General features: G+C 45.3%; 1 protein-coding gene across 8 annotated transcripts in view; it reads right to left on the reverse strand.

Annotated features, from left to right (window-relative positions):
• DAG1 (dystroglycan 1) overlaps positions 1 to 23189 on the reverse strand; it is a 75977-nt gene that overhangs the window by 24441 nt on the left and 28347 nt on the right. For 7 of the 8 annotated variants that reach the window (XM_025375320.1, XM_025375312.1, XM_025375318.1 and 4 more), the window contains one exon: positions 868 to 1265. In XM_025375320.1, the coding sequence (XP_025231105.1) occupies positions 868 to 1149 (282 nt within the window). In that variant the 5' untranslated portion in view covers positions 1150 to 1265. Of the gene's footprint in view, positions 1 to 867; positions 1266 to 22710; positions 22858 to 23189 lie in introns of all 8 variants that reach the window. The other variant, XM_025375317.1, reaches the window with a different exon arrangement.

The following is a 23189-nucleotide window of genomic DNA, read 5'->3' on the forward strand; positions in this document are numbered from 1 at the left end:
TGGCGGACGCCTGTAGTCCCAGCTACTCGGGAGGCTAAGGCAGGAGAATGGTGTAAACCCGGGAGGCGGAGCTTGCAGTGAGCTGAGATCACGTCACTGCACTCCAGTCTGGGTGACAGAGTGAGACTCCGTCTCAAAAAAAAAAAAAAAAAAAAAAAAAGAAGATGTTCATAACTTGAGGGGTACATGCCACCCACCTGTCCGTGAAACAAACTCACTCAGGACCTAGGGGAAATTCCACGGTTCCACAAAGTCAGACAGAGAGATGGTGCTTCATCACACAAAAGCTTCCTATTTCACCTGATTTCTATCCTGGGTCAACTCAGACACTCTTCTCTACACGGGCCTCAGATTCCATTGTTCTCTGGATGGCTTCTCTAAAGGATATGGGGCAAGGCTGAAGTTTGGGTACTAATTTTGGTTCTTAAGTGATCAATTACATTAGCAAACACACATCAGCAAATTAGAGCAGAACTCCTATATTTATTTATATCTTATTTTAAAAAGTAAGTTCAAAGCATAAAAGTCCTATATTTTTTGGGTTTAACTCTGTGATTTATGAAAGGTAACCTTTCCCTATACATGTGACAGACCCTTCCAACAAATCCCTAAATCAGTTTTCAGTAGAACTTCCAGAGTAAAGGTGACATGGTGATGTCCTCAGAATGGGAACAAGAATAAAGATTAGGATGCTATTCTGAGTATACAGGGATCCTCTCATGAACATCAGTGGCTGTCCCTCTTCTAAGGGGGTACTGGAAGAACTGAGCTCGGAACTGGTGGAGCTTAGACTTGAGAAGGAAAAGGCACCAAAACTAAAACGGAAGATGAGAACTCTTCCTCATTTACCTCTATATCCAGTCTCACCTTGATGATGTCTCCACTGGAGGCAATCAAATCTGTTGGAATGGTCACTCGAAATGAGCGCCCGACGACAGCCGTGCCATCAGGAATGCCAACCACTGTGGGAACAGCCTCGTGGAGGTCTGAGAGCACTGAGTGCATGGATGCCTCAAGCTGGTTATCCCAGTCCCTGACAGCCTCTGAGGGTTCACTGGGCCAGTGGGACTGAGCCATAGCCACAGAGAGCAGGATTTGTGCCATCCCCCAGAGGGGGAGCAGCCGCGAGAGGCCCACAGACATCCTCATTCGAGGCCCAAGTTTGCTCAAGTCGATAGTCTTGCTAAGTAAGGAAGCAAGTGACTTGGTCCCAGAGCTGGGTCCTCACCCTCTGCACACCTGCTCCATCCCAGAGCACACAGAGCCTGAAAAAAAAAGAAAAGCAGATTCAGACTTGAGCAATTCCAGTGGTTCAAAGTCATATACTATCCTCCAGGAGTTACTACCAAAAACATCTACCCTGAGTTGGATCAAGGCTCTTACCCTCATGCTCTCTGATACAGAAGCCACCAGTTTCGTGCAACTCCTTAGCACTGGAAATGTGGCTGTCCATTAAATGTAAAATATACACTGGATTTTGAAAACTTTATAAAAAAGGAATGTAAAATGCCTCAAGAATACTTTTAAAATATTGATTGCAAACTGAAATGATATGTATTTTAGTAATATTTTGAATATAGTCAGATATATTCAGTAAAATATATTAAGTAAACAATAAGTATTAACAAAGAATAAATAATAAAGAAATGTATTAGATAGGACGGGAGTGGTGGCTCACACCTGTAATCCTGGCACCTTGGGAGACTAGGGCAGGCGGATCACTTGAGATAAGGAGTTCGAAACCAGCCTGGCCAACATGGTGAAATCCCATCTCCACTAAAAATATGAAAATTAGCCAGGCATGGTGGTGGGCACCTGTAATGCCAGCTACTCAGGGGGCTGAGGCAGGAGAATCGCTTGAACCCAGGAGGTGGAGGTTGCAGTGAGCCAAGATTGAGCCACTGCTCTCCAGCCTGGGTGACAGAGCGAGACTCCACCTCAAAAAAAAAAAAAAAAAGTATTAAACAAAATATATGATTGAAATTAATTTAATCTGCTTTTATTCATGTGGCTACCAGGAAAATTTAAGTGACATATGTGGCTCATGTTATATTTCTGTTGGGTGGCACTGCTTTAGACCTAACTTCCAATTTACAGGAAATATGGGAGCCATGCAAAGAAAAATCACACAAACTAGAATGTGGGATCTTCTACAAAACAGCTGGCCTGGTATCTCCAAAAGCTGACATTCCTAAACATAAGATGACTCAATTTAGAGACAGCAACCAGACTTGATGTGTGTACCTTTTTGGGGGTGGAGGAGTGGGGACAGAGAAGGCTCTTGCTCTGTGGCCCAGGATAGAGTACAGTATTGTGTTCATAGCTCAACATAACCTTGAACTCCTGGGCTCAAGTGAATAGATGGGACTTCAGGTACACACCACTCCACTCAGCTAGTTTTTAAAAATTTTCTGTACAGACAGTGTCCCACTATGCTGCCCAGGCTGGCCTCAAATTCCTGGCCTTAAGCGATTCTCCTACCTCAGTCTCCCAGGATTAGAAAGGTGAGCAATCTTGCCCAATGTGTACATCTTGACTGGATTCTGGATTTACTTTTTTTTTTTTTTGAGATGGAGTCTCGCTCTGTCGCCCAGGCTAGAGTGCAGTGGCACGATGTCCACTCACTGCAAGCTCTGCCGCCTCCCGGGTTCACACCATTCTCCTGCCTCAGCCTCCCTAGAAGCTGGGACTACAGGCGCCCGCCACCACGCCTGGCTAATTTTTTTGTATTTTCAGTAGAGACAGGGTTTCATCGTGTTCGCCAGGATGGTCTCGATCTCCTGACCTCGTGATCCGCCCGCCTCGGCCTCCCCAAAGTGCTGGGATTATAGGCGTGAGCCACCGTGCCCGGCCTGGATTTACTTTTTAAAAAACACATGATGCCAGCTCCCAAAGTGGTAATTGAGGAATTTTGCATGTAAACTGGAAATGGGATTTACTGTTAATTTTCTTAGGTGATCTGATGGTAGTATGACTCTATAGGGAATTATCCTCAATCTTATGAATTGTATTTTGAAGTACTTAGGGATGAAGTGTCAAACACTTTGTAACTCACTTCAAAATGATTCAAAGAAAAAATATGTACATGTATATATAGAGATACAGCCATGTAGCAAATGTAACAACGAGGCTTAGAAAAATACTTTTGAGGCTGGGCGGGCGCAGTGGCTCATGCTTGTAATCCCAGCACTTTGGGAGGCTGAGACAGCCAGTTCACTTGAGGTCAGGAGTTCAAGACCAGCCTGGCCAACATGGTATGGTAAAACCCTGTCTCTATTAAAATACATGCCAGGCATGGTGGCTCACGCCTGTAACCCTAGCACTTTGGGAGGCCAAGGCAGGTGGATCACCTGAGGTCAGGAGTTCAAGATCAGCCTGGCCAACATGATGAAACCTCGTCTCTACTACAGATACAAAAATTAGCTGGACGTGGTGGTGTGTGCCTGTAGTCCCAGCTACTTAGGAGGCTGAGGCAGGAGAATCCCTTGAACCTGGGAGGCAGAAGTTACAGTGAGCGGAGATTACACCACCGCACTCCAGCCTGGGTGATAGAGCGAGACCCTGTCTCAAAAGCAATAAACAAATAAACATAGACATACATACATACCTACAAATACAAATGCAAAAATTAGCCAGGTGTGGTGGCACGTGGCTGTAATCCCAGTTACTTGGGAGGCTGAGGCAGAAGAATTGCTTGAACCCAGGAGGTGGAGGCTGCAGTGAGCTGAGATCATGCCACTGCACTCCAGCCTGGGTGACAGAGCAAGACTTCATCACCAAAAAAAAAAAAAAACCACAACAAAAAAAGAACTTTGGGCCGGGCGTGGTGGCTCATGCCTGTAATCCCAGCACTTTCGGAGGCTAAGGTGAGCGGATCACAAGGTCAGAAGTTCGAGACCAGCCCTACCAAAATGGTGAAACACAGTATCTACAAAAAATACAAAATTAGCTGGACGTGGTGGCGCATGCCACCTGCTGCTTGGGAAGCTGAGGCAGGAGAATCACTTGAACCCAGGAGGCACAGGCTGCAGGGAGCTGAGATCGCGCCATTGCACTCCAGCCTGGGCAACAAGAGAAAAACTCCGTCTAAAAAGTAAAAATAAAAATAAAAACTTTGAAAAGACTTTAAAAAAAAAAGTACCTGCATAGAGAAATGCTGCACCTGCCCACTCCTCACACCCACCCTAGGCACTAACTATAGGACCCATTTATTTATTTATTTATTTATTTATTTATTTTTTGAGACGGAGTCTGGCTCTGTCGCCCAGGCTAGAGTGCTGTGGCCGGATCTCAGCTCACTGCAAGCTCCGCCTCCCGGGTTTACGCCATTCTCCTGCCTCAGCCTCTGGAGTAGCTGGGACTACAGGCGCCCGCCACCTCGCCCGGCTAGTTTTTTTTTTTTGTATTTTTTAGTAGAGACGGGATTTCATCGTGTTAGCCAGGATAGTCTCGATCTCCTGACCTCGTGATCCGCCTGTCTCGGCCTCCCAAAGTGCTGGGATTACAAGCTTGAGCCACCGTGCCCGGCCAGGACCCATTTATTAAACACATATTTGCAAACTCCACTCCAGTAAACAAGCCCCACACCCCCAAGAAAGTGACTAGAAATCTGTATATTTTACTCTGGGCCCCATCAGTTTCAGGTAGTTCAGGACACTTACTCTAGGCTGGCAGGCACACAGATGCCTTTCAGAACTTATTGGCCCACAGGTGACAACAGCCATCATGAGCAATTTCCATTCTGGAAAAAGATTAAACTCTGCCCTGAGCCCATGCTATTAAGAGGTCAAGTGACATTTTCTGACCTGAGTAATGCAAAGTAAATAAACCCAAAATTTCTAAAGAAAACAAAGCCGCTACGGCCAGGTGCAGTGGCTCACACCTGCAATCCCAGCACTTTCAGAGGCCTAGGTGGGTAGATCACTTGATGTCAGGAGTTTGAGACCAGCCTGGCCAACATGGTGAAACCCCATCTCTACTACAAATACAAAAATTAGCCGGGTGTGGTGGTGCACGCCTGTAGTCCCAGCTACTCAGGAGGCCGAGGCAGGAGAATCGCTTGAACCCGGGAGGCAGAGGTTGCAGTGATCAGAGACTGCACCACTGCACTCCAGCCTGGGTGACAGAGCGAGACCCTGTCTCAAAAACAATACATACATACATACATACATACATACATACATACAAAAACAAATACAAAATTTAGCCGGGTGTGGTGGCAGGTGCCTGTAATCCCAGCTACTTAGAAGGCTAAGGCAGGAGAATCACTGGAACCCGCTAGGCAGACGTTGCAGTGAGCGGAGATTGCACCACTGCACTCCAGCCTGGGCAACATAGCAAGACCCTGTCTCAAAAACAATACATACATACATACATATATACATACATACAAACAAACAAATACAAAAAATAAACAGGTGTGGTGGCAGACGCCTGTAATCTCAGCTACGCGGGAGGCTGAGGCTGGAGAATTGCTGGAACCCAGGAGGCAGTGGTTGAAGTGAGCTGAGAATGTACCATTGCACTCCAGCCTGGGCAACAAGAGCAAAACTCCATCTCATTAAAGGGAAAAAAAAAAAAAAAAAAAAGGCAAAATAAACCAAAAGCAAGCAGAAGGAAATAATAAAAAGCAAAAAAACCCAATTAAACTGAAAACAAAAACAGAGAAAAACCAATGAAACAAACAACTAGTTACTTGAAAAGATTAATAAAATTATCAATCTCAAGTAAGAATGATAGAGGAAAAAAGAGAAGGCAATTACCAACATCAACAATGAAGCAGAAGATATCACTAGATACTGCAGGCATCAAAAAAAAAATAAGGAAACACTATAAACAACTCTACACAGACAAATATGAATCAAACTAAACGAACAGATTCCTCTGAAAAAATACAAACTACAGCCAGGCGCGCGGTGGCTCACACCTGTAATCCCAGCACTTTGGGAGGCCGAGGCAGGCGGATCACGAGGTCAGGAGATCAAGACCATCCTGGCTAACATGGTGAAACCCTGTCTCTACTAAAAACACAAAAAATTAGCCAGGTGTGGTGGTGGGCGCCTGTAGTCCCAGCTACTCGGGAGGCTGAGGCAGGAGAATGGCGTGAACCTGGGAGGCAGAGCTTGCAGTGAGCCGAGATTGTGCCACTGCACTCCAGCCTGGGCGTCAGTGCCAGACTCCGTCTCAAAACAAACAAACTACTACAACTCATCCAATATGATATAATTTCTATTAAGACAATTTTTCTACAGACGCAGAGAGGGATAAAATGTTTTTAAAGACAGAAGTCCCAGCTACTCAGGAGGCTAAGGCAGGAGGTTGGCTTGGGCCCAGCAGTTCAAGGCTGTAATAAGCCATGATCACACCACTGTACTCTAGCCTCGGTGGCAGAGTGAGACTCTGTCTCAAAAGAAAAGAAAAAGAAAAAGAAAAAAAAAAGGAAAAGAAAAAGAAAAATAAAGAAGAAAAGAAAAGGAAGAAAATTATTAAGGAAATTGAATATGTAATTTTTTTTTTTTTTTGAGATGGAGCCTTGCTCTATTGCCTAGACTAGAATGTAGTGTCACAATCTCGGCTCACTATAACCTCCGCCTCCCAGGTTCAAATATTCTCCTGCATCAGCCTCCCAAGTAGCTGGGATTACAGGCTCCTGCCACCACGCCCAGCTAACTTTTGTTTTTCGTTTTTTTTTTTTTTTTTTGAGACGGAGTTTCGCTCTTTTTGCCCAGGCTGGAGTGCAATGGCGTGATCTCGGCTCACCGCAACCTCCGCCTCCTGGGTTCAAGTGATTCTCCTGCCTCAGCCTCCCGAGTAGCTGGGATTACAGGCATGCGCCACCATGCCTAATTTTGTATTTTTAGTAGAGACGGGGTTTCGCCATGTTGGCCAGGCTGGTCTTGAACTCCTGACCTCAGGTGATCCGCCCACCTCAGCCTCCCAAAGTGCTGGGATTACAGGTGTGAGCCATGGTGCCCGACCCTGAATTTGTAATTTTAAAACTCCCACAGAAAAAAATCTACAGGCCGAATGACATGAGTGGTGAGTTCTACCAATCTTTTTTTTTTTTTTGCAGAAGGAGTTGGCCAGGCTGGTCCTGAACTCCTGACCTCAAGTGATCCACCCGCCTTGGCCTCCCACAGTTCTGGGATTACAGGCATGAGCCACCACCAGGCACAAACTCTTCCAGAAAGCAGACGAGGAGGAAACACATCCCGATTCATTTTGTTTTAATACACTGAATTTTCTTTATTTCATGTTTTACCTATTTTTCTTTTTTTTTTTTTTTCATTTTTCTTTTTCAGAAATGGGGTCTTGCTATGTTGCCCAAGCTGGATTTGAACTCTTGGGCTCAAGCAATCCTCCCGCCTCAGCCTCCTGAGTAGCTGGCACTATAGGCATTTGCCACCACACTTGCCTCCAATTCATTTTATTAAGGTAGCATTATCCTGATACCAAAATCAAACCAAGATATTACAACAAAACTATAGACCAGTATCTATCATGAAAACAGACACAGAAATCTTTAACAAAACATGATCAAACAGAATTCAGCAAATTATATTAAAAGAAACATATACCATGACCAAGTGGTACTTATTCCACAGATGCAAGGAAAGCTCAATATCTGAAAATTAATCAGGTCAATATTTGAAAATTAACCATATTAACAGGCTACAGAACAAAAATCATATGATCATACCAATTGATGCAGAGAAAGTATCTGACAAAATTCAACACCAATTCATAACAAAAAAACTCTCAGAAAAATAGGAATGGAGGGGAACTTCTTCAACTTGATAAAGAGCATCTACCAAAAAACCCCACAGCTAACATTTACTGGTGACAAACTGAGTGTTTTATCCTTAAGAACAGAAACAAGGCAAAGAATGTCCACTATCACCATTCGTACACAACATAATGCTAGAAATTATAGCTAGTGCAATAAAGTGAGAAAAAAGTATAGTGGCTAGACAGAGTGGCCCATGCCTGTAATCCCAGCACTTTGGGAGGCTGAGGCCAGTGTATCACCTGGGTCAGGAGTTCAACACCAGCCTGACTAACATGGTGAAACCTCATCTCTACTAAATACAAAAAATTAGCCGGTGTGGTGGCAGGCACCTGTAATCCCAGCTACTCAGGAGGCTAAGGCAGGAGAATCGCTTGAACCCGGGAGGCGGTGGTTGTAGTGAGCCAAGATCAAGCCACTGCACTCCAGCCTGGGCAACAAGAGTGAAACTCTGTCTCAAAAAACAAAACAAAAACAAACCAAAAAAAAGTATGGCATACGGATTGAAAAGAAAAAATAAAACTGCCCTTATTTGCAGATCACATAATTGTCTATGTAGAAAATGCCAAGGAATCTGTAAGAAAACTCCTTACAGTCCTATATTAGTTCTATAATAAGTGAGTTCAACAAGGTCACAGAACACAAAAACATTCAAAAATCAATTGTATTTCTATATACTGCAATAACCATGTGGACACCAAAATTAAAAATATAGTATCATTTAAACTATTCAAAAAATTACTTAGGTGTAAATGTTTTTTTTTTTTTGAGATGGAGTCTCGCTCTGTCACCCAGTCTGGAGTGCAGTGGCATGATCTTGGCTCACTGCAAGCTCCAACTCCCAGGTTCACGCCATTCTCCTGCCTCAGCCTCCTGAGTAGCTGGGACTACAGGCACCCACCACCATGCCCGGCTACTTTTTTTTGTATTTTTAGTAGAGATGGGGTTTCACTGTGTTAGCCAGGATGGTCTCGATCTCCTGACCTCATGATCCACCCATCTCGGCCTCCCAAAGTGCTGGGATTACAGGCATGAGCCACCACGCCCGGCCCACTTAGGTGTAAATCTAACAAACATGTACAGAATGTGTATGCTGAAAACTATGCATACACCTGTGATCCCAGCTACGCAACAGGCTGACGGAGGAACCCAGGAATTTGACACCAGCCTTGGCGACATAGTAATTTAAAAAAACAATAAGGGCAGGGTGCAGCAGCTCATACCTATAATCCCAACACTCTGGGAGGCTGAGGCAGAAGGATCACTTGAGCCCAGGAGTGAGAAACCAACCTGGGCAACATAGTAAGACCTCATCTCTGCAAAAATTTTTTAAATTAGCCAAGTGTGGAGGCATGTACCTGTGGCCTCAGTTACTTGGAAGGCTGAGGTGGGAGGATCACTTGAGCCTGGCAAGTCAAGGCTCAGTGAGTCACTTTCACACCACTGTACTCCAGCCTGGGCAACAGAGCAAGACCTTGTCTCAAAAATAATGGTAATAATCTTAAAATTAAAAAAAAAAAAAAAAGCAGGGGGCGGTGGCTCACGCCTGTAACCCCAGCACTTTGGGAGGCCGAGGCGGGCGGATCACAAGGTCAGGAGATTGAGACCATCCTGGCTAACACGGTGAAACCCTGTCTCTACTAAAAATACAAAAAAGTAGCCGGGCGTGGTGGCGGGCGCCTGTAGTCCCAGCTACTCAGGAGGCTGAGGCAGAAGAACAGCACGAACCCAGGAGGCGGAGCTTCCAGTGAGCCGAGATCGCACCACTGTACTCCAGCCTGGGCGACAGAGCCAGACTCCTTCTCAAAAAAAAAAAAAGGCTGTATTGGTGGAGGGACAGATACATAGACCAATGGAATATAATAGGGAATCCAGAAATAGACCTACACAAATATACCCAAGTGATTTTTGACAACAATGCAAAAACAATTCAATGGGGAAAAAATTGCCTTTTCAACAAATGGTACAACCCAGATGTCCTTCAATGGATGAATGATTAAACAAACTATGGTACATGCATACCATGGAATACTAATGAACAATAAAAATGAATGAACTATGGATACGCTCAACAACTTGGATAATTTCCAAGCAATCTTGCTAAGTGAAAAAAAAAAAAGCCAACCCCAAAAGGTTACATACGATATGATTTCATTTTTATAACATTCTTGAAATGACAAAATTATAGAAAGAGAGAACAGATTAGTGGGTGCCAGGAGTTACAGAAGGGGGTCAGAGTGTGAGGGAGGTAGACGTGGCTATAAAAGGACAACATAAAATATCCTGTGGTAATGGAAACGTTCTGTACCCTGACTATACCATTTTCAATATCCTGCCTGTGATATATTGTACTACAGTTTTGCAAGATGTTACCATGGGGGGAACTGGGTAACTGTACATAGGATCCCTCTTCTAACAACTGAATGTGAATCCACAATTATCTCAAAAAATCTTTTAAATCTTAAGATAAATTTGAATGTGAATTTTAAATCTGACAGTGAGACTGTCTCAAAAAAAAAGCTTTAAATTTCTTTTTTTTTGCGACAGGGTCTCATTCTGTGGCCCAGGCTGGAGTGTAATGGCACAATCACAGCTCACTGCAGCCTCAACCTCCCAGGCTCAAGTGATCCTCCCACCTCAGCTTCCGAAGTAGCTGGGACCACAGGCATGTGCCACCACACCTGGCTAATGTTTTTGTATCTGTAGAGACAGTTTCACCATGTTGCACCAGCCTGGTCTTAAAATCCTGGGCTAAAGCAATCCACCCACCTCGGCCTCTCAAACTTCTGGGATTTCACCATGTGCCACCAGGCTTGGCCAAGAATTTTTAATGCCTAAAGGACACCATAAAGAAAGAAAAAAATGGCTAACCACAGCCTGGTCAATGCATGTGATAGGTAATGAATCCTTATCAAAAAACTCAAGCAACCCAAAACAGTAAAAATAGGCTGAAGATAGGACGAACGAACCAACAAGTAATTCACATAGAAGAAAACCTGAATAGCAGTAAACTTACAAAAAGGATGCTCAACCTTACCAATAATCAGGGAAAAGAAAATTAAAGTAACAGCAAAAACCTTTCCACACCAATCAGATGGGCCAAAATGTTCCAATGTGACACCACTGAGGAGATAGGACCATATGGCTGTTGGTGGGAGTGTGAGCTGCCCCAACACCTTGGAGAAGACTCACCATTCAGCTGGGCCCTTCCACTCCTAGGCACACAGACAGAGGAAACTGCAAACATATATGGAGAGATGGCACAAGCATGTTCACTGCAACACTGGAAAGTTAAAAATAATCCTAAAGTCGGTAGGCCAGGCGCAGTGGCTCACACCTGTAATCCCAGCACTTTGGGAGGCCTAGGCAGGCGGATCATGAGGTCAGGAACCCGAGATAAGCCTGGCCAACATGGTGAAACCCCGTCTCTACTAAAAATACAAAAATTAGCCAGGTGTGGTGGCAGGCACCTGTAATCCCAGCTACTTAGAGGCTGAGGCAGGAGAATCGCTTGAACCCGGGAGACAGAGGTTACAGTGAGTCAAGATCACGCCACTGCATTCCAGCGTGGGGAGACAGATCAAGACTCTGTCTCAAAAAAAAAAAAAAAATGCTTAGTGAAAAGTGCCCACTGCAGAACACAGAATACCATTAAGGTAAAATGTTTATGGGAGGCTGAGGCAGGAGAATCGCTTGAGCCCAGGAGGCAGAGGTTGCAGTGAGCTGAGATCGCACCACTGTACTCCAGCCTGGGCAACAAGAGCAAAACTCTCAAAAAAAAAAAAAAGAAAGAAAGAAACAACATTAAGGTGTGACAAAGCAGTTGGGTGGCAGATACTTAGGGGTATATGATGTTAGGCTATGTTCTCTACTGAGTACTTGAAACACATGAAGGTACAGAGCTTGACTGAATCCTGTGATCTCAAAAATTTTTAAAAATCCTAAAACAGCCAGCAACTCTTGCTCTATTTCACTATCTTCTTAGGACTAGAAAGCCCTGTCTTCATGTACATGTTCAGCAAATTCTGAACAACAACAAAAAGCCCTATCTCAGCCCCTGGGCTTCTGCCCTGCCCATCACCCCATCTCTGTCCACCTCTATCTCTTAGTGTCTGTGTCACACACGTTTACACAAACCCCTGACCCCAAAAGCAATGTCTGCATACATCCTTAGTTCCTAAGACACTACTTCCCCCTTAAAGTCTCAGAAAAACATACTGAGCTGCTCTACAAAGGTATGAGAAAGCAAATGAAATTCACCTGCCATAGAAAGTTAGGTGTCTTACAATTTAGCACAATATAATTTTATTGATTCCTCTCATCAATGTGAGATAAGCAATAGGAAAAACATTATCCTCTTTCCCCTCTACTACCTTGTCCCACACTCCAAGGCCCATGGGACCAGGTGGCTCTCACAGGATTTCAGACCCATTCCTCAGCAGGAACCTTCCCCCGCTGCCATCAGTAGATGGCTGGGTCACTTTTGCCCACCACAGGCTCACCAGCAATGTTAAGTGCCACACTCACCAAAAGGGACCAAATGACCATGTACATAGAGGGTGAAGCCCTATGGGCATCAGTTCCAAGAACCATTTAACTTCCAGTGATGTCTGATGGGTCCTCCACCAGGAACTCCTTCTCAACAACCAGCGTTCCCAGTACTCTGGTGAGGATGTTCTCCTCAGGTCTCTCTCTAGAAAGTGTTCCAAATTGAACGTTTTTCTTCAACTCTTTTCTGTGTAGTTTTGTTTTGATTTTTTGGTCGCCCAGGCTGGAAATGGTATAATCACAGCTCACTGCAGCCTCAACCTCTGGTCTCAAGCAAACCTCCTATCAGCCTCTCAAGTAGCTGGAACTACAGGTGTATGCCGCCACACCAGGCTAATTTTTAAATTTTTTTGAAGAGATACAGACTATATTAACCAGGGTGGTTTCAAACTCATGGGCTCAAGCAATTCTCCTGCCTTGGCCTCCCAAAGTGTTGGGATTACAGGTGTGAATCACTGTGCCTGGACTACAGTTTTCTTCACTGCTGCATCGTGTGTTTTCTTTACTGGCCTTTTCCCTATGCATTTTAATCCTTTTTTTTTTTTTTTTTTTTTTGGAGAGGAAGTCTCGCTCTGTCACCCAGGCTGGAGTGCAGCGGCGTAACCTCGGCTCACTGCAATCTCTGCTTGAGAATTGCCTCAAGCAATTCTCCCGACCTCAGCCTCCCAAGTAGCTTAGACTACAAGCACCTGCCACCATGCCTGGCTAATTTTTGTATTTTTTAGTAGAGACAGTTTCGCCGTGTTGGCCAGGCTGGTCTTGAACTCCTGACCTCAGATGATCCGCCCACCTCGGCCTCCCAAAGTGCCGGAATTACAGGCATGAACCACTACGCCCAGCCGCATTTTAATTCTAATTTAGTAAATGGCTCAGCTCAACCAACACCCTCACAAGACTGTAAGTTGTGGGAGAGCAGGGATACATCTGTTGCAATCACTAATATGTGCCCAGTACTCTTCCAGTGCCAGACATATACCATACACCTAATAAATGAATGGGGAGACACAGGACCTTTCTTTTAGCTTCTTTCCATCATCTTTAGTCTTTACTTCACTTATTAGATCCAGCTGATCTTTCACTATTCTAAGCTGATTGTGAATTTTAAAATTCTCAGCTTCTTTGAAAACAGAGTCAGTTATAAGACACACCCTGCCTTACCAGGAACTTAAGCTGTCTGCTATCTGCGGACACATGACGACATGGGGTGTCTGTTTCATGGGCATGACTAAGTGCTCTGCATTTAGCAGGCGGGCGATGTTCAGGGCACAACTCCATCTACTATGTGTTGGTTTTCCATGCTCTAAGGAGAAAAATTCTTTTGCAACTTGGTAATAAAACACCCTTTTGTCTTTCTGATGCTGGCTTCCTATAAGCAAGGGTCATGTCTGCCTGTGCTAGGAATCTGATAGGTAGCATCCGTATACTTATATCAGAATGTACCTCCAGAAGTTTTTTTTTACACAGTTTCATACTCAAAAACTCGGTCATTCAGATAGAGGCACTACAGAGATCCTCCACCTCGTGGTTCAGAGACCAAGTTTCAAACAGAGGTAAACACTCATTTGTGGTTGCCTACAGCTTGGTGGCCAGAAAATGTAGGAGAAAATAGTGTGGGAACCACAGAAAGATTCTGGCCACAGCCACCTAGTCTTCCTGACACAGCTATCCACTGTAACACCTCACACTCATTCACATTATATCCTCTAAAAGAGTAGGAAGTGCTCAAGGCAGCCCAAGAACATGTCTTAGCTGGATTCACCACTGGCTGAGAGGAGCTACCGAAGCTCTCCTTTTTGAGTAGTGGAAATGGGAACCTTATTCCTCTATGCCAGCACCCAGTGCAGTACCCACAACTGAGTCTAAGCTCTCAGCACTGCCCCAGGCCCCAGACCTTGAGACTCACTGCAGATAAACACCCTCAGCCAGAAGAACCAGAGCTAGTTGGGGTAGGCCCAGTAAGTGGCTCGCATCTGCCAATGACCAGGCGCTCCCTTCCTCCCAGTTGTAATATGTGGGACTCTCAAGTGATGGGCAGAAGTAAAATGCCAGGCCAGGCACAGTGACTCACGCCTGTAATCCCAGCACTTTGGTGGGAGGCTGAGGTGGGTGGATCACGAGGTCAGGAGTTCAAGACCAGCCTGGCCAACATGGTGAAATCCTGTATCTACTAAAAATACAAAAATTAGCCAGGCATGGTGGCAGGCACCTATAATCCCAGCTACTGGGGAGGCTGAAGCAGGAAAATTGCTTGAACCTGGGAGGTGGAGGCTGCAGTGAGCCAAGATCACACCGCTGTACTCCAGTCTGGGTGACAGAAGAAGATTCTGTCTCAAAAAAAAAAAAAAAAAAAAAAGTAAAGTAAAATGTCAAGTTATCAATGGTACCTAAAAGGTAGTGACTTTTGTAGCCAAAGTATATTAAAGCTGCCCTAGAGGCAGGTATATTTAAAGTATATATCAGATCAGTCATCAGGGAAATAACTAGGAAATCAAAACATTATACAGTAACTGGCAAGCACACCAGGCATCCAAGGGTAAGGTTCAGCAGGTAAGGATCCCACTGGACCCTCCCGTCACCATCACCAATACCATTCCCCAGGAAGATGCAAACCAAAGGATGTTGCTTGGTGGAAGGAAAGGGGAGATGCCCATGAAGAGCCAGGCCCTTATGACCCCATTCTGTCCAGAAAGCCTTATGGAACAGACAGCTCTGTTCCACTCAGACTGCCTCCCCAGAGCTATGAGTGCCCCATGCACACAGGGAGCTCAGTTAATAAATGCTCTCCACTCAATAGATGTGAGGAACAAATGCACATGTGGCACCAACTCAATTTGCAATAAACTTAATGTTTCCTCATCCACAGAAAAACTCAGTGAAAGAAACTTTCAGATATATATTTTTTGTTTGTTTGTTTTGTTTTGTTTTTTGAGACAGAGTCTCGCTCTGTCGCCCAGGCTGGAGTGCAGTGGCGCGATCTCGGCTCACTGCAAGCTCCGCCTCCCGGGCTCACGCTATTCTCCTGCCTCAGCCTCCTGAGTAGCTGGGACTACAGGCGCCCGCCACCACGCCCGGCTAATTTTTTGTATTTTTAGTAGAGACCGGGTTTCAAACCGTGTTAGCCAGGATGGTCTCGATCTCCTGACCTCGTGATCCGCCTGCCTCGGCCTCCCAAAGTGCTGGGATTACAGGCGTGAGCCACCACGCCCAGTCCTCAGATATATATATATATTTTTTTTTTTTAACTACCTTTGTTTAGTTTTAAGACAGGGTATCACTATGTTGCCCAGGCTACAGTGCAGTGGCTTTTCACAGAAACAATTATACCTCACCAGCCTTGAACTCCCCAGTGATCCTCCCGCCTCAGCCTCCCAAATAGGAGACTACAAGCACAGGACCTGGCTCTGAAACTTTCAGACATTTTAACCTAAAAACTCTGAAAGAACAGCTCTCTACTAGTTTTTGCTTCCCAAGAATAAAGGAAAAGTCGGGGGACTCAACCCACTATTAACCACACAAGGCCGGGCGCGGTGGCTCAAGCCTGTAATCCCAGTACTTTGGGAGGCCGAGACGGGCGGATCACGAAGTCAGGAGATCGAGACCACCCTGGCTAACACGGTGAAACCCCATCTCTACTAAAAATTACAAAAAACTAGCCGGGCGAGGTGGCGGGTGCCTGTAGTCCCAGCTACTCGGGAGGCTGAGCCAGGAGAATGGCATGAACCCGGGAGGCGGAGCTTGCAGTGAGCTGAGATCCGGCCACTGCACTCCAGCCTGGGTGACAGAGCAAGACTCCGTCTCAAAAAAAAAAAAAAAAAACACCACACAAAATTTGGCAGAGGTAGCCCATCCCACCACTCCTAGGAGCCCCTACTCCCAAATAGCTACGTCACCTAAAAATAGTACTTATGCTGTTAAATTGCTATCATTTGCCACAGTAATTAAAATATTTAAAGAATGGTCAGGTACAGTGGCACACACCTAGAATCCCAGTACTTTGGCAGGCTGAGGTGGGCAGAATGCTTGAGCCCAGGAGTTCAAGGGCAGCCTGGGCAACATGGCGAAACTCTGTTTCTACAAAAAAGTACAAAAATTAGCCAGGCATGGTGGCGCATGCCTGTAATCATAGTTACTTGGGAGGCTGAGGTGACTGAATTGCTTGAACCCAGGATGGTGAGACTGCAGTGAGATTACAACACTGCACTCCAGCCTGGATGACACAGCAAGACCCTATCTCAAAATAAATAATAAATAAATAAAAATAAAGAAAATGGGATATTCATTTTAAAACCAGATTAAAATAATAAAATTCCATGTTCCTGTTGTAAATGTTTTGGAAAACACAAAAAGCAGAAATATTAACCACTTCAGGTTCAATCTAGCAAAAAACACTTTGATACTCAGAAGTTAAATATTAACTGTCAGTCCAACATTAATGTAGTTTCTGAAAGGTTAACCAGTTTAAAACTTCTCAATATGATGGCCAACAGGATGTACTCAACACAATGGAAAACAATGGTGTGAAGTCATTGTTTATTTGAGCTCCAAATATCAAAAAAAAAACCCGTCAGATTTCTCTGCTTCTAGTTCAAAACAGGCCTTTTTGACTCCTTGGCATCAAATGAGAAACGTCTAAAGCCAAGTGACTGGTGAAGATTCAAGGTATCACCCTAAAATTGCTCAGTTCAGGGGGTAGATAAGGTTTCCCTGACATGGGACAGGTTCCTACCTAAACTGCAGGCAATGTGGAAATACCACCAGCGATATGGAGGCAGCCCCAGGACCATCAGGGAGCTAGAGGACCAACCAAAGGAAGTCAGGGTCACATATACAGCAAGAGATTTAAAGGTAAAAATATGTGGGAGAAAAAATACCACCCCTGAGAGGCAAGCACTACACAACATTCTATCAAACAGAAAAGCTACTTTGAACACTTCTCTCACTTGGAAAATTCTTGCAAATTCTCACTTATCACAGATAAATCAAGGGCAGTGGCTTCTGCTAGCGGTGATTTGGTTTTTTCCAACAAAGACAGGAAGCAAAGGTTTAAAACCTGGGTATAAATCCACCCAGGTGCAGACATGTTCTAGGGAAAGGGAAGAAAGGCAAGGTTCAAAACCCAGGGCTGAACAGTCATTCTCCACTGAACCATGGCTTTTAATCTGAGTAGATTTTAACATGGTACGTGTTGGGGCTCACCGAAAGAATTCCTTCTACATTCCACTGAAGTCCATACACTGTGTTAAACATTATTCATTACCGAACAGTATACTTGACTTTGAAGATGGTAAGTTTTATATAGTGCTTTTTACAATTTAAAAAGGTGAGTTTGGGGTTTGTTTTTTGTTTTGTTTTGTTTTGAGAGACAGTCTCTCATCTATCACCCAGGGTGGAGTACAGTGGTACAATGAACCTCTGTAACCTCGAACTCCTGGGCTCAAGTGATCCTTCTGCCTCAGCCTCCCACAGCTGGGACTACTGGTTCACACCACCATGCGTGGTTCATTTTTTAATTTTTTTTTTTTTTTTTTTTTTTTGAGATGCAGTCTTGCTCTGTCACCTAGGCTAGAGTGCAGCGGCACAATCTCAGCTCACTGCAACCTCTGCCTCCTGGGTTCAAGCGATTCTCTCGCCTCAACCTCTTAAGTAGCTGGGATTATAGGCGCCCACTATGACGCCCGGCTAATTTTTGTATTTTTAGTAGAGATGGGGTTTCACCATGTTGGCCACGATGGTCTTGAACTCCTGATCTCAGGTGATCTGCCCACCTCGGCCTCCCAAAGTGCTGGGATTATAGGTGTGAGTCATCAGGCTGGGCCATTTTTTTAGTTTTTATTTTGTAGAGACAGGGTCTCACTATGTTGCCCAGGCTAGTCTCAAACTCCTGGCTCAAACAATCCTCCTGCCTCAGCCTTCCCAAGCACTGGGATTATAGGGACAAGCCACTACACCCAGCCCCTAAGAAAAACCATTTTTAATGGTTAAGATGGCATATTAATACGTAAGCCTGGGCAACACAGTGACACCCCCATCCCTACAAAAAAAAAAAATTTAGGCCAGGCGTAGTGGCTCACACCTATAATCCCAACACTCTGGGAGGCCAAGGAAGGCAGATCACAAGGTCAAGAGATGGAGACCATCCTGGCCAATATGGTGAAACCCTGTCTCTACTAAAAATACAAAAAAAATTAGCCGGGCGTGGTAGGCGCACGCCTATAGTCCCAGCTACTCAGGAGGCTGAGGCAGGAGAATTGCTTGAACCTGGGAGGCGGAGGTTGCGGTGAGTCGAGATTGCGCCACTGCACTCCAGCCTGGGTGACAGAGTGAGACTCAATCTCAAAAAAAAAATAAGTAAAATAAAATTTTTTAAAAATTTTTAAAAATTAGCGAGGTATATGGGCATGCACCTGTAGTCCCAGCTACTCGGCCTGAGGTGGGAGGACTGCTTGGTCCAGGAGGTCGAGACTGAAGTGAGCCATGATTCCACCACTGTGCTCCAGCCTGGGTGACAAAGCAAGACCTTGTCTCAAAATAGATAAATAAATAAATACACCATCTTTGTTACGTATATTTTGCCACAATATTTTAGAAAACATCACTTAGAGTTACATCAATTAGACTTCAGAAGAAAATAATTTAGGAGGCTTTTAGGGGCATATCCCCGTGATGACATGCTCCAGTCCTTTAATTACCAGTGCCCAGGTAAGACACTGAAGACAGAAAAGGATAAACTGAGGCCAAGGACAAGGACCAGGCCTAACCATCCATTTCGGTTTCTGTTTTTTTTTTGTTTTTTGAGACAGAGTCTCACTCTGTCGCCCAGGTTGGAGTGCAGTGGCGACATCTCGGCTCACTGCAACCTCTGCCTTCCGAGTTCAAGCGATTCTCCTGCCTCAGCCTCCTGAGTAGCTGGGGCTACAGGTGCCTGCCACCATGCCCAGCTAATTTTTGTATTTTTAGTAGAGACAGGGTTTTACCATATTGGCCAGGCTGTTCTCGAACTCCTGACATTGTGATCCGCCCATTTCAGGCTCCCAAAGTGCTGGGATTACAGGCATGAGCCACTGCGCCTGGCCCTAACTGTCCATTTGGCTGCAGCAGCTAGAGTGGGAGGTGGAGTAGTGGTGGGGGAATAAGTATGAGAGGTGGGTGGCCAGACTCAGCAGAATCCAAGTGGGAATGAATTACCACATCCTTGTACCCGTGTGGCATCCAAAAATGCAATTAAAGCAAACTACAATTCTCTGAAGACAGCCCAACAATTAACACTTCAGCACATGTTTACCAACTACCTACCCTGTGCTAGGTGTGAGGCTTTATTTGCTACAGATGTAGTCTTTCCAAGTTTCACACAAAAATATTCAATTAAGGTTTATATACATTACTAAATCAGGAAACACAAGTGGTAACAAACCAAGTATTTATACTAATACATTATAAACAGTCATTTTCCAAGTGCTTACTGTAACAGAAACTAGAAGTTGCCTTCTGACTTCCCGAAACTCCCCCTGGCCATCCTATCCCCTCCCCAACTCAGTACAAAGGTACAGTGGGGCTATGCTGGGGGGGGCAGGATGATCAGTGTCTACTGGGGGTCAAGGCTGGATGCCAATGGTTCCCTTGAGAGAAAAGGGGGAGAACAGGTCCACTACAGGAGTCTTGACAGCACTTACTCTGCTGCTTTCTCTCCAAGTAGATGCCTGGCACCAAGCAGGTACTCAGCAGATGCCCACAGAGTATAGGAAAGGAACTTCCACTAAATCCCCTAAATAATTCACCAAGTGGCCAGGTGCCAGTGGCTCACACATGTAATCCCAGCACTTTGGGAGGCCGAGGCGGGCGAATCACAAGGTCAAGAGATCAAGACCATCCTGACTAACGGTGAAACCCCGTCTCTATTAAAAATACAAAAACTAGCTGGGCGTGGTGGCACGCATCTGTAGTCCCAGCTACTTGGGAGGCTGAGGCAGGAAAATCACTTGAACCTGCGAGGCGGAGGTTGCAATGAGCCAAGATCACGCCACTGTGCTCCAGCCTGGATGACAGTGCGAGACTCTGTCTTCAATAATAACAATAATAATAATAATAATAATAATAATAATTCACCAAGCATAATGGCAATGATCACCTGATTTCACACTTTGAAGTTCAATGCTGAGCTTTCTGGTTTTTCCATTACACTACAAAAGATTAAAAGTAAGTGCCACAGCTCAAAATTAATATGCTAATCTAGCAATGATGAATTAAATTTTTTTTTTTTTTTGAGAGGGAGTCTCGCACTGTCGCCCAGGCTGGAGTGCAGTGGCCGGATCTCAGCTCACTGCAAGCTCCGCCTCCCAGGTTTACGCCATTCTCCTGCCTCAGCCTCCCTATAGCTGGGACTACAGGCGCCCGCCACCTCGCCCGGCTATTTTTTTTGTATTTTTTAGTAGAGACGGGGTTTCACTGTGTTAGCCAGGATGGTCTCGATCTCCTGACCTCGTGATCCGCCCGTCTCGGCCTCCCAAAGTGCTGGGATTACAGGCTTGAGCCACCGCGCCCGGCCTGATGAATTAAATTTAGAAAAAGTGTGCTGGCTGCTGGCCTTTCTGACCTAATTGGCTAATTAGACTCCAAAAACAGAGAAGTGAGGTGAAATGTCAGTGAAACTCCAGGCAACCCAGCCCTTGACCCTGCCAGCAGCTCTGTAATAAAGGCCTGGGGCCCTAAGCACAATGCCTCAGGAGCCAAACGGGTATGTGGGAGTTCTTGCATATTCACTATAGAGTATTTATCTAGGCAAATGCTTCAATCTTCATTGTCTGAAGTTGTGACTTGCTTTTAGCCTCATTCTTGTTTTTGGCTACATTCTTCATGTTCAACCATCAAAAACATTTCACCCATGCCAGAAACTGCCATATCAACACACTTTGTTTATAAAAGAACAAGACAAAACTAGCACCCACTCCCTTTGCTCAGGCTTTCCTTCCTGCTAACAGAATTCCTTCCCTCCCACAGATGGTTCTAATTGGCCCTTTTACCTGCTTCAGCCTTACCAGAGCAACAAATTCTAAAAAATCACAAACTTCTCTAACTGACGTGCTTCCAAAAACTTGAGCAAAAGAGCCAAAAGACATTCTTCCATTCTCGCAATCCCTGCTCTGCAAAGCTACAGCCATTCTATGATCAGTGAAATGACGGGCCAGGCCAACACTATGGACAGTGATGCCCACCACACCTGATTTCAGAATCAGGCTTGCATAGAAGGACATCAGAGAGCACGAGCTCCCAGTGACCTGGTGAACACAAGGCTCCTGGGCCAGGCCCCACTAGCTTCCACATTGCTGGCCTTCCCCAGCAAAGGATGTTGGGCTGCTTGTTAAAGACCATAGCATATATCTGGAGATATGTCCAGTTCGGGCTCTTCTTATACAAAGTAAGACCAAGAAAACCCATTATCCTGGCCGGGCGCGGTGGCTCAAGCCTGTAATCCCAGCACTTTGGGAGGCCGAGACGGGCGGATCACGAGGTCAGGAGATCGAGACCATCCTGGCTGACACGGTGAAACCCCGTCTCTACTAAAAAAATACAAAAAAACTTAGCCGGGCGAGGTGGCGGGCGCCTGTAATCCCAGCTACTGGGGAGGCTGAGGCAGGAGAATGGCGTAAACCCAGGAGGTGGAGCTTGCAGTGAGCTGAGATCCGGCCACTGCACTCCAGCCTGGGCGACAGAGCGAGACTCCGTCTCAAAAAAAAAAAAAAAAGAAAAGAAAACCCATTATTCTCAAGGGCTTTCCTCCTCCTCAAAACTTCAGGGGATCCTCAGCTGCTATCTGCCACACAGAATTTACACCCAGATTAACAAGACTGAAGAAATCCTTAAAAATGCCCTTGCTCTCACCTTCTTCTGTCTCCATCTCCTTTCTGTGGTCTTTGATCATTCTCTCAGCACACAGGAAAAAGCGGGATTGCATTCCATACTAATTATTTGGAAATTAATTCCTGCATTTTAGAACCCAAGGATTAAAAATGAAAAGCAGGCAAGGCAGTGGTTCATGCCTGTAATCCCAGCACTTTGGGAGGCTAAGGTGGATGGATTGCTAGAGCCCAGGAGTTTGAGACCAGGCTGGGCAACACAGAGAGACCATCTCTACAAAATATTTTTTAAAATTAGCTGAGTGTGGTGACGCATGCCTAAAATCTCAGCTACTCAGGAGGCTGAAGTGGGAGGATCGCTTGAGCCCGGGAGGTTGAGGTTGCAGTGAGCTGTGATCATGCCACTGCACTCCAGCCAGTGTGACACAGCAAGACCCTGTCGTCTCAAAAAAAAAAAAAAGAAAACAAAAATAATGATTTACATAAAGACTGGAAAGGAATTCTGCAGGGTATTTATGTGCTCACATCAGAAGCCAACTGAAGATACACGAGAAACAAAGATAAAGCATCTGAAGAATTAAGCTGTGGGCTGGTGGGATCTCCATCCACCTGAACTGTAGGAGTCAATCCATGCCTGAGTGGCCCAACCTAGAAATTCAGGAGATCCCAGGGCTATTTGGAAGAAGAAAACACCTTCCAAAGGCCAGGCGCAGTGGCTCACGCCTGTAATCCCAGCACTTTGGGAGGCCGAGACGGGTGGATCACTAGGTCAGGAGATCGAGACCACCCTGGCTAACATGGTGAAACCCTGTCTCTACTAAAAATACAAAAAACTAGCCGGGCATGGTGGCAGGCGCCTGTAGTCCCAGCTACTCGGGAGGCTGAGGCAGGAGAATGGCCTGAACCCGGGAGGCGGAGCTTGCAGTGAGCTGAGATCCGGCCACTGCACTCCAGCCTGGGCCACAGAGCAAGACTCCGTCTCAAAAAAAAAAAAAAAAAAAGAA

Source organism: Theropithecus gelada, chromosome 2 (genome assembly GCF_003255815.1).
Source record: "Theropithecus gelada isolate Dixy chromosome 2, Tgel_1.0, whole genome shotgun sequence".
NCBI classification, from domain to species: domain Eukaryota; kingdom Metazoa; phylum Chordata; class Mammalia; order Primates; family Cercopithecidae; genus Theropithecus; species Theropithecus gelada.